Source organism: Carcharhinus amblyrhynchos, chromosome 12 (genome assembly GCF_965287045.1).
Source record: "Carcharhinus amblyrhynchos chromosome 12, sCarAmb.v2.hapA, whole genome shotgun sequence".
NCBI lineage: Eukaryota > Metazoa > Chordata > Chondrichthyes > Carcharhiniformes > Carcharhinidae > Carcharhinus > Carcharhinus amblyrhynchos.
The window spans coordinates 14,848,162-14,860,163 of NC_137335.1; the positions used below are offsets into that span (position 1 = coordinate 14,848,162).

The 12,002-nt window shown below is 46.8% G+C and overlaps 1 protein-coding gene across 8 annotated transcripts in view; it reads left to right on the plus strand.

Annotated features, from left to right (window-relative positions):
- The window catches only part of syne1b (spectrin repeat containing, nuclear envelope 1b), a 415,064-nt gene that overhangs the window by 377,050 nt on the left and 26,012 nt on the right, over positions 1-12,002 (plus strand). For 5 of the 8 annotated variants that reach the window (XM_080200097.1, XM_080200089.1, XM_080200093.1 and 2 more), the window contains 5 exons: positions 1,163-1,228; positions 1,689-1,834; positions 4,458-4,584; positions 5,908-6,119; positions 8,859-9,059. In XM_080200097.1, coding sequence (XP_080056223.1) covers positions 1,163-1,228; positions 1,689-1,834; positions 4,458-4,584; positions 5,908-6,119; positions 8,859-9,059 — 752 coding nt within the window. The remainder of the gene's footprint in view (positions 1-1,162; positions 1,229-1,688; positions 1,835-4,457; positions 4,585-5,907; positions 6,120-8,858; positions 9,060-12,002) is intronic. The other 3 variants (XM_080200090.1, XM_080200091.1, XM_080200094.1) reach the window with 2 other exon arrangements.

Here is a 12,002-nt window from a genome sequence, read left to right on the forward strand (position 1 = left end):
CTCCCTCCTTTCCTAATATATAGACGTCATGGTGGCACAGTGATTAGCACTGCTGCCTCACAGCGCCAGGGACACAGGTTCAATTACAGCCTTGGGTGACTTTCTGTGCAGAGTTTCCCCTGTCTGGGTGGGTTTCCTCCCACAGTCTAAAGATGTGCAGGTTAGGTGAATTGGCAATGCTAAATTGCCCCTTAGTGTCAGGGGGATTGGCAGGGTAAATATATGGGTTCTGGGTAGGATTATCAGGTGCAGCCCGATGGGCTGAATGGCCTCCTGTGTTGTAGGGATTTTATGAAAAGTGGATGAATGAATCTATTCAGATAAGATGTCCCTATGATTTTTCTCCCAAGAAATGAATTTTTAGAGATTCCAGGGAAATTGGGGAGGACTGAGATTTAATTTTAGGCACTGTTACAGCAGTCTTCCAATTCCGATTTTGAACATCGTAAGTGTAATGGTGTTAATGAGAATCTGCTGACAGAATGGAGGCTTCCAGACACCCAAAGTTCAGAGGCATTTTATTTATTTGTTTTGCTGTACCTTCAAGGAAACTGGCACACACTCAGTGTTTGCTGTTTTATTTTAGAATTTGATTTGATTTATTACTGTCACATATATTAGTGTAGAGTGAAAAGTATTGTTTCTTGCGCGCTATACAAAGCAAACCGTTCATAGAGAAGGAAATGAGAGAGTGCAGAATGTAGTGTAACAGTCATAGCTGGGGTGTCGAGAAAGATCAACTTAATGCGAGGTAGGTCCATTCAAAAGTCTGACAGCAGCAGGGAAGAAGCTGTTCTTGAGTCGGTTGGTACGTGACCTCAGACTTTTGTATCTTGTTCCCAATGAAGGGAGGTGGAAGAGAGAATGTCCGGGGTGCGTGGGGTCCTTGATTATGCTGGCTGCTTTTCTGAGGCAGCGGGAAGTGCAGACAGAGTCAGTGGATGGGAGGCTAGTTTGCGTGATGGATTGGGCTACATTTACGACCCTTTGTAGTTTCTTGCGGCCTTGGACAGAATCGTGAAAATCATGTTTTTGTTGAATGTCTGATGTATTGAGGATGATGGGTCCATCGTAATGACATTATGGAGGGCGAGGAGGACGAGAATGGCCGTGGCCCAATACCGATTGTGTGGCTGTTGAAATTGTCCTCTTATTTTCACAGATGTAGTGATTCCCGAAAGCCCTGAGGCCTATGTAAAACTGACAGAAAGTACATTGAGATCCACTGGTAGGCATTCAAGCATCTACGCATGCTCTGGCTCCCAGCATCAAACCCTACTCTTAGTCATCCATCTTAACACTGACCTTGCATCTCCCCCTCCCCTGACCTCCGACCTGTGTCTCTCACTTGTTTGTGTGATGCAAATCCAACCCTGAACTGATTAACCTCCGGCTAACCCTGTTTAACCCCTTGGGGCCAGTCTGGTGGCCAGTGCATGTTCACCCACATGGCCACCGGCCCCTGTGCAGGTAGGTATCGGTTAGTTAGAGGTTGCATGTACGTCACCACCTGGTTCCGCTGTGCCGTGACCGCTGGGCTGAGGCTTGGGGCAGCCAGGCCAAGCTTCAATCCCCCCCCCCCGGGCGGTGATTGGATTTGCACGTGATTGTGGATTGTTGGTAGTCGCCCGCCCGCTTTGGAGGCCTGAGTCTCCTCATGTTCTCGACTTGTCTTTCACCATCGCCAGCAGGGGAGCCCGGACAGCTGGAGACGCAGATCCGGCAACTAGACAAGGCCCTGGACAGCAGCCGATACCATCTGCAGCAAACGGAAAATGCCATCCGCAGCAAGACACCCACAGGCCCCGAGTTGGACTCCAGTTACTGGGGATATGTGAGTTTGGGGACTCTTGGGGGGAGGGAGTGGTGGAGGGATGGTGCTGCAGGGTTGGGGGGGGGTTGTGTGCAGGGTTGGGGGGGTTTGTTTTGGGGTGGGTGGTGGTGATAGGGGGCATGCTTGTTCACTGAGACCCTGGGCAGGCTTATATGGCCTCGCTCATCCTGAAATCCGTAAAATCCCTCCTAGGGACCTTTCCATGGTCCACTGCTCGCCCGCTCCAATTCCCATGAAGGCCAAGACAGTAAAATCCCAGCCCATGGATTAGATAACCAAGCTGCAATGTCATGAACCTGTCTTCAACCCCAGGGAAGACGGCATAAAGCTTTGCATTTTTTAAATTTATTCATTCATGGGACATGGGCGTCGCTGGCTGGGCCAACATTTATTACCCATCCCTAGATGCCCGAGGGCAGTTGAGAGTCAACCACATTGCTGTGGCTCTGGAGTTACATGTAGGCCAGACCGGGTAAGGGCGGCAAATTTCCTGGATCCCTAACCTTCCTTCCCTAAAGGACATCAGTGAACCAGATGGGTTTTTCCGACGATCAATAATGGTTTCATGGTCATTAGTATGTTCTTAAATCCAGATATTTTTTATTGAATTTGAATTCCATCTGCGGTGGCTGGATTTGAACCCCGGTCCCTGGGAACATTAGCTGAGTTTCTGGATTAATAGTCTAGCGATAATACCACTAGGCCATCACCTCCTCTAAAAATTTGGAGATGATTGTTACTGAGTAAAGAGCAGGGGCAGACTTTTGCTTGTCTCCCACTATGGTGTAAACTGTCGAGCTCCCCATTATAGTCACAGAGGGAGGCCATTCAGCCCCACCGGCCTATTTCGCTGCTCAGTTCCGTCATGGCTGATCTGTACTAACTCCATTTAGTCACCATGGTTCTGTAACCCATAATACCACAGCCTAATTTGAGTTTGGGCATTTAAATTGACCCCTCACCTCACCAGATTTTTGGGTGAGAATTCTAGGTTTTCATGACCCTTTGCTCGAAGTCTTTGCTGACATCACCCCTAAATGTCCTTTCAAGCTCTGACAAACATTGGCTCTATTCTCTCCTCACAGATGTTGTCAAACCTGCTGAGATTTTCCAGCATTTTCAATATTTCATAGCATTGTGGAATGCCTACAGTGAAGAAGGGGGCCATTTGGCCCATCAAGCTCGCACAGTCCCACCCAGGCCCTATCCCTGTAATCCCACGCTTTTTATCCTGACAGTGCAGAAAGAGGCCCTTCGGCCCATTGAGCCTGCACTGAACACAATCCTACCCAGGCCCTAGCCCCATATCCCACCCACTAATCCCTCTAACCTATGCATCCCTGGACACTAAGGGGCAATTTCTTAGTATGGCCAATCAACCTAACCCGCACATCTTTGGACGGTGGGAGGAAACCGGCGTACCCGGAGAAAACCCACACAGACATGAGGAGAATGTGCAAACTCCACACAGACAGTGACCCAAGCCAGGAATCGAACCCAGGACCCTGGAGCTGTGAAACAGCAGTGCTAACCACTGTGCTACCGTGCCGCCTTGTTCCGAAAGGCGCTTACTGTCAAATAAATCTGTTGGACTTTAACCTGGCATTGTGAGACTTCAGACATCAGTTAACCTGTTGATATTTATGCCAATCCAACATTTTCAGGGGTACTTTTAATGATAGCTTCTTCGTTATATCCAGAGCCTTTCTTTAAACTAAATTCAAATCCATTTGCCTGGATGAGTGCAGCTCCAACAACACTCAACACCATCCAGGACAAAGCAGTCCCCACTTGTTTGCCACCCCTATCACAAAACATTCATTCCTTCCACCACCAATGGAGCAGTGGCAGTCGTTTGCACCATCTACAAGATGCACTGCAGGAACTCACCAAGGTTCCTCAGACAGCATCTTCCACACCCACTACCCATCCAGAAGGGCAAGAGTGGCAGACACATGGGAACACACCACCTGGAAGTTACCCTCCACTCACCATCCTGACTTGGAAATATATCAGCCGTTCCTTCACTGGGTCAAAATCCTGGCACTCCCTCCCTAACAGCACTGTGGGTGTACCTACACTGCATGGACTATGACAGTGTAAGAAGGCAGCTCACCACCACCTTCTCAAGGTTAGTGTTGGGGATAGGGAATAATCACCAAGTACCCATTTTATTTAATGGGATTCCGGGATTTAAGGAACACATTCCAGACATCGATCCATTTTTCGCGCAAAATGTCCATAAAAAATGTAAACCAGTGTTTCTGATCACACCTGTTCCCGTTTGTAATTGTGAATGCTGGATCCAATAGTCCAGCATTCAATGAGGGGCTGAATGGCCTACTCCTGTTCCTGTGCCCCATTGCCAGGGTGGGGCACACTTCGATTTCTCTAAACATTGCTTTTCTCGGGCAACCAAGAGCTGTTGTTCTACGTTAAATGTTTGCACTGGGTGTAACCCAAGTACGGTTGCATTCTGTTATCCGTGCTTTATTTTCTGTGCAAATTAAATGGTGGCTCTAGGCGCCTGCACCAACAGGAGGTGTTGTGTTCTGCCGATTATGGATCAGGGCTGCCAGTTGAAGACTCGCGTCTACTCAGTCTCCACCCCTCTCTGTTCCAGATGAAACTGCTGTCAGAATGCCGTGGGAGCATTGAGACGGTGAAAAGGGTGGGACATAAACTCAAAGAAGAGGAGGACAAACTCTCTGGCCTAATTAACCTAACCAGCACAGAGACACAGACCTCAGGTGAGCGATCGCACATCTAGTCATTCTGAAGCCAGCATCACTTCCACAGTACAGCGCAGCACACATCTAACTAACAGGGATGTCTTGTGACAATTATACAGGGCCTTGGTAAGGCCACACCTAGAGTATTGTGTGCAGTTTTGGTCCCCTTTTCTGAGGAAGGATGTTCTTGCTTTCGAGGGAGTGCACTGAATGTTTCCCAGGCTGATTCCAGGGATGGCGGGACTGCTGTACGAGGAGAGATTGACTAGGTTAGGATTGTTTTTGCTGGATTTCAGACGAATGATGGGGGAAATCTCATACTTATAAAATTCTAACTGGACTAGACAGGGTAGATGCAGGGAGGATGTTCCCGATGGTGGGGGACTCCAGAACCAGGGGTCACAATCTGAGGTTTCAGGGTAGACCATTTAGGATGGAGATGGGGAGACATTTTTTCACCCAAAGAGTGGTCAGCCTGTGGAATTCATTACCACAGGAAGTAGTTGATGCCAAAACATTGAATGTATTCAAGAGGTGGCTGGATTTAGCACTCAGGGCGAATGCGATCAATGGGGAGAAAGCACGATTAGGCTATTGAATTGGACAAATCAGCCATGATCGTGATGAATGGCAGAGCAGGCTCAAAGGGTCAAATGGCCTCCTCCTGCTCCTACCTTCTGTGTAGTATTTTCTGCACTCTCTCCAATGCATTGACATCCTTTCTTTAATGTGACATCCAGAACCGTACACAATATTCCAGCTCAAGTCTAACTAGTGTCTTGTATAGAATCATGGAAGGAGGCCATTTGGCCCATCAAGCCTGCACCAACTACAATCCCACCCAGGTCCTATCCTATCCCCATAACCCCACATAATGACCCTCCTAATCCTCCTGACATTAAGGGTCAATTTATTATGGCCAGTCAACCTAATCTGCACATCTTTGGACTGTGGGAGGAGACCAGAGCACCATGAGGAAACCCACGCAGACATAGGGAGAATGTGCGCACTCCATACAGACAGTGACCCGAGGCTGGAATTGAACCCGGGTCCCTGGCGCCAAGAGGCAGCAGTGCCACTGTGGCCACCCTGGTATAAGTTCAGCACAGCCTTCTTGCTCTTGTACTCTAGGTCCGTATTAATATTATAAGCTTTATTAACTGCCCTTTCCAATGTACCTCATAACATACACTAATATAGGGAGGAGTTCAGAGTTCAGCTATAAGGAGGGTATTGTAGGTTTGTGTAATTTGAGGTAATCCTGTATCGATGCAGGATGGGTATTGTTGAGGTCGCAGAGCTGAGTTGACCTGTTACAGAGCTCTCTTGTTTCTTTCACAGGGGTGATTGAACGCTGGGAGTTGATCCAAGCCCAGGCTCTCAACAAGGAGCTGAGGATGAAACAGAACCTCCAGCAGTGGCAGCAGTTCAACTCTGACCTGGACAGCATCTGGGAGTGGCTGAGTGAGACCGAGGAAGAGCTGGAACATCTCAGCAGGCTGGACATCAGCACCAACATCCAGACCATAGAGCTACGCATTAAAAAGCTCAAGGTATGTCCCCAATCCCTCCTCTGTGACGGAGACCTCTCACTTTGATAGTGGAAGAGACTATATTCTCCCCATTGCCCAGATTGCCTCCTTCCACCCCGTTATATCGTCAGTCCCTGTGTCCCTACCTTCATTCACACAGCCATAAAGCAACACAGCACCAAAACAGGCCCTTCGGCCTAACCAGTCCCTTCTGACCACTATGCCCTTCCAGCTACTCCCAACTGCCCGTGTTTGACCCACGTCCCTCTAATCCTTTCCCATCCATGAATGTATCCAAAAGAGAAGATGCTGGAAAATCTCAGCAAGTCTGGCAGCATCAGTAAGGAGAGAAAAAAGCTAATGTTACGAGTCCGGATGACACCTAACCTGCACATCTTGGGACACTAAGTGGCAATTTAGCATGGCCAATTCATCTAACCTGCACATCTTGGGACACTAGGTGGCAATTTAGCATGGCCAATCCACCTAACCTGCACATCTTGGGACACTAAGTGGCAATTTAACATGGCCAATCCACTTAACCTGCACACCTTGGGATACTAAGTGGCAATTTAACATGGCCAATTCATCTAACCTGCACATCTTGGGACACTAAGTGGCAATTTAGCATGGCCAATCCACTTAACCTACACATCTTTGGAATGTGAGTGGAAGCTGGAGCACCTGGAGAAAACCCACACAGACATGGCAAGAACATGCCAACTTCACGCAAAGAGTCACCCAAGGTTGGAATTGGACCCAAGTCGCTGGCGCTCCCAGCCTCCTCCTATTGTAACCAGCTGTGTGTGATCAACCATCTAAGTGATCAATCATCTCTAACACAATGATTGATAGGGTTTGAAACACTAGGGGCTTAGGTGAAAGTCAAGGATTATTACGCTTTTCGCTTTAAATCGGCCACAGATGATTCTAGATCAGTGAAGTGCATTTTGCCAAGACGTCAATCCAGAAAATTGCTGAATATATCATCACCGAATCAATACAGTGCAGAAAGAGGCCATTGGCCCATCAAGGCTGCAGCAACAACCTATCCCCCTTAACCCTACGTATTTACCCTGCTAATCCCCCTAAGGGGCAATTGAGTATGGCCAGTCAACCTAACCTGCACACCTTTGGATCCACACAACACAAATAATTTTGTACTTCAGTAAGAAGCATTGAATATTAAATCTGGATTTATATGAAGTTCCATGTCATTTTGTACGAAGTGATTATTGATTGCATCACGCTCGTATACAAACCACTTTGGACCGATCACCGTGAAAACACACTCAGTAATCAGTAAACCAACTGAATTGTAATTCAGGCTGTGGACAAAGGGATGGGTTTCAAACTGTGCTTGAAATTTGGGAAGCAGAGGGTGGCACAGTGGTTAGCTCTGCTGCCTCACAGCGCCAGGGGCCCAGGTTCAATTCCAGCCTTGGGTCAACATTTGTGCAGTTCTCCCCATGTCTGCATAAGTTTTCTCTGGGTGTGCCGATCTCCTCCCACAGTCCGAAAGATGTGCTGGTTAGGTGCATTGGCTGTGCTAAACTTCCCTCAGTGTACCCGAACAGGAATGTGGTGACTGGGGGATTCACATAAGAACATAAGAAATAGGAGCAGGAGTAGGCCATCTAGCCCTTCGAGCCTGCCCCGCCATTCAATAAGATCATGGCTGATCTGTCGTGGCTCAGTTCCACTTTCCTGCCCTCTCCCCATAACCCTTAATCCCCTCTCTCATCAAAAACCCATCAACCCGCGTCTTAAAAATATTTAGCGAGGCAGCCTCCACCACTTCAACGGGCAGAGAATTCCAGAGATTCACCACCCTTTGAGTGAAGAAGTTCCTCCTCAACTCTGTTCTAAACCGCCCCCCCTTTATCTTGAGGCTATGCCCCCTAGTCCTACTATCCTTTCTGAGCGGGAAGAGTCTCTCCACCTCTATCCTATCCATCCCATTCATCATCTTATACGTCTCAATGAGATCTCCCCTCATTCTTCTAAACTCTAACGAGTACAAGCCTAATTTATTCAGCCTCTCCTCATAGCTCAACCCCCTCAACTCCGGCATCAGCCTAGTAAACCTCCTCTGCACTCCCTCCAAGGCCAAAATATCCTTGCGTAAGTACGGCGCCCAAAACTGCACACAGTACTCCAGCTGCGGCCTCACCAATGCCCTATACAGCTGCAGCAAGACCTCCCTACTTTTATATTCAATCCCCCTCGCGATGAAGGCCAGCATCCCATTCGCCTTCCTGACCACCTGCAAGCTGGGTTTTTGCGACTCATGCACAAGGACCCCGAGGTCCCTCTGCGCCATTTTCACAGTAACTTCATTGCAGTGTTAATGAAAGCCAACTTGTGACAATAATATACTTAAAAAAAACTTAAGCTTAAACTAGAGGAACTGGGGAACACACAAAACTGAAACATGCAGCACCACTTCAGGCCGGAGGCTGTAATTACAATGTCACAAGTTTACATAGGCAGAGTCCATGATAAATGTTGACTTATCAATGGTGGATTGATAGCGGAGATGTGTGCAGATATTAAATTATTTAGATGTAATAGATGTATGTTTGATTTAATAGATCTCTGTCCCAGCTGTTATCAGCCTTGATAACATCCCGTGTCAATGGAAGGAAATTAGACTCTGGGATGTTTCTTCCTCCATTCATTCATTCACAGGAGTGATGGAGGTGGTAGCTCAGAGATGGATGTGGTCACTCTCGCCTTGTTTCCCCGTGTTTCTTTCAGGAGCTGCAAAAGGCAGTCGACAACCGCAAAGCCATCATCCTGTCCATCAACCTGTGCAGCACTGAGTTCACCCAGTCGGACACGAGTGATGCGCTGGAGCTCCGGGACCGCTTGAGTCAGATGAACAAGCGGTGGGACCGTGTTGGCAGCCTGCTGGAGGACTGGCGTCGCACTCTCCAGGATGCCCTCATGCAGTGCCACGTGAGTAATACCGTGGTGGCGTCCCCCATAGATCATTCTGGCAAAGGTGTACACTGCCTCATTTCCTCTGGGCAAATGTCTTGAACCAAAAGAAGGTGTGTGTTGTGGTTCAGATTAAAAACTCCAAAGTATTTTATGAAGCCCACCTAAATCATAAGTTTCACATCTTGAATATTTCTGGGATAAAGCACGATATGTTTCATGTTAGGTATGATTCAAATGAGCCACTAGGGAGCTTTTATCAAACAAAGTTTATTTAAGAATATAGTTAACATGTATAGTAAGAGAATTAGCAAGAACTTTATCAATTACAAACAATAAACAAAGCAACCACTGTAATGTATAACTCTTAATGAATATCTCTAATGTGTTCCAATTAAGACTAAAACCCCAAAACATCAAAGACCTTTTTCACAGGTTTAATACAGCACAGGCTAATGCTCATGTGATGCTAGAAATTAAGTCCTTTGGTTGAAGTCTGCAGTTCTCTGGATTCACTCCGAACAATTTGAAGACAAGACAGCTTCCCACATCTGGTCCAACCCCCAACAACAGCAGATTTTCACCCTTCAAGAAAACAAGTTCTTGTTTTCAGCTAACCAAGAACATTTTCAAAACAACAGGGAGAGAGAGAAAACACATGCTTTAGCTTGCTGTCCCTTCTAAAACTCAAAACCTCAAACCTGTGGCTCCAAGCTGAAATGGAAAATGCAGTCCCTGTCACCTGAGCTGCCCACAGTTTTCTCTCTTCGCGTCAGTGACATCACCTAAGGCTGTGAGCATGAATTAAAAAGAAAATCTCTTAAAGGTACACAAACAGTGTGTGACTATTCAGAGTATCAAACAGTTCTGTCTAATCCAACAGATCCCTAGGAGGGACAGGAGGTTGGGTTGTGGACACTAGCTGTGTAGGTTCTTCTAAGTTACAGTCGTAATTGTTGATCAAGTACTGTATGACCTCTGAATGGATGTAACTGATTTGTCCCTTAGAGTCACGTATATTACTCAGCAGTTAGTTTAAACACACTCCAAGCATTCCAGTTTAATGAGACAAACAGGAACAGGAGTCGACTCTTTAATTCATTCAACAATCTCCCTTTATTTGACATTTTAGGTACGTACTCAAACTTAAAAAGTTGCAACTCTTTTACTGAAATTTAACTCTTAACTGAACATTAACTTTAGTTATTTAGCTGAAAATAGACACTATTTATCGAGTTTAAGAAAAACCTTAGCCAAGAATATCCCCGCTGTGGAATCAATCTCCTCTCTGAAGAGTTCCTTCAGGGCACACTTCCTACAATGGTGAATCTCTATAGTGTTGTTAATGGCAAATAAAAGACTGCTTCACTTGCTTCCTGAAAATTCTCTGTCATCCAGCCAATTATGTAACCAGAAACTGATCACATGACTCAAACATCCAATGAGATTACTTGTAGATGATGCCATTCTGCTTGGTTCAAACTTCATGCCTTTCGCATAACGGCAATAAAATTTGACATCATTGTGTCTACTCAAAAGTAAACAACTTCCCAGACCTGATTCCTGATTCAGATTAACCTTAAGACCTGCATCTGGTTTTAATTATAAATTGACCAATAATCCCAGCGTGCTTAACTCTCAGACAAAACAGCCTCTTAAAGCCAATATTACTATTATTGTTGTCGTCATTCTTTCTCTGTCTACAAGTACTTGAGTAATTAAGAAAAAAAAAGCAACTTTGCATTTTTGTAACACCTTCATGCCCAGAGGATGATCCAGAGCACTTTACAACCTGTGTGATAGCTTTGAAGTGTAGTCACTGTGGTAATGTAGGGAAATGGAGCACCCAATTGGTGCACAGCAAGCTCACAGACACAGCAACAAATGACCAGTTAACCTGCATCGTTGCTGTTGGTGGAGGAAAGGTTTGTCAGGACTCCGGGAGAACTCCCCAAACAGCACAGTAGGTTATTTCATTGGCCTCCAAGGGCTGACAGCACGTGTTTTTAACATCTCGCTGAAAGAGGGCACCTCTGACAGTGCTGCATCCCCTCAGTGTTGTACTGGGAGTGTCAGCATTGATGATGTTCACTAATGACCCTTAGGGCAGGAAATCTACAGTCCTTACCCGGTCTGGCCTCCAGAGTCACACCGATGTGGTTGACTCTCAACTGCCCTCTGAAATGGCCTAGTTTAGTGCAAGGGCAACTGGGGGTAGGCAGTAAATGCTGGCTGGTACAGAATGTGGTCGGTACAGACCCGATGGGCCAAATGGCCAGTGAAACCCATGTCTCCAAGTTGATGTCGTCTATATGGATTTCAGTAAGGCGTTTGACAAGGTCCCTCATGGTAGGCTGATAGAAAAGGTGAAGGCTCATGGGATACAAGGCCAGGTATGTAGATGGGTGGAGAACTGGCTTGGGAGGAGGAGACAGCGGGTAGTAGTGGAAGGCTCCTTTTCCAATTGGAGGTCTGTCACCAGTGGTGTGCCGCAGGGCTCGGTACTAGGACCTCTTCTATTTGTGGTATATATTAATGACTTGGAAGAGGGGGTAGGTGGTGTGATCAGCAAATTTGCTGATGACACTAAGATGGTTGGATTGGCGGGTACTGAGGAGCAGTGCCTGGCAATGCAACAGGACATAGACAGGCTGGTAGATTGGGCAGATAGATGGCAAATGGAATTTAATCCGGAGAAATGCGAGGTGATGCACTTTGGCCGGAATAATGTGGAGGGGAGTTATACGATAAAAGGTAGAACTATCCGGAGTATAGATACGCAGAGAGACCTGGGGGTGCAAGTGCACAAGTCCCTGAAGGTGTCGGTGCAGGTGCAGAATGTGATGAGGAAAGCGTATGGTATGTTAGCCTTCATAGGAAGAGGTATAGAATATAAGAGTAGGAGTCTGATGTTGCAGTTGTATAGAACGTTGGTTAGGCCTCACTTGGAGTACTGCGTCC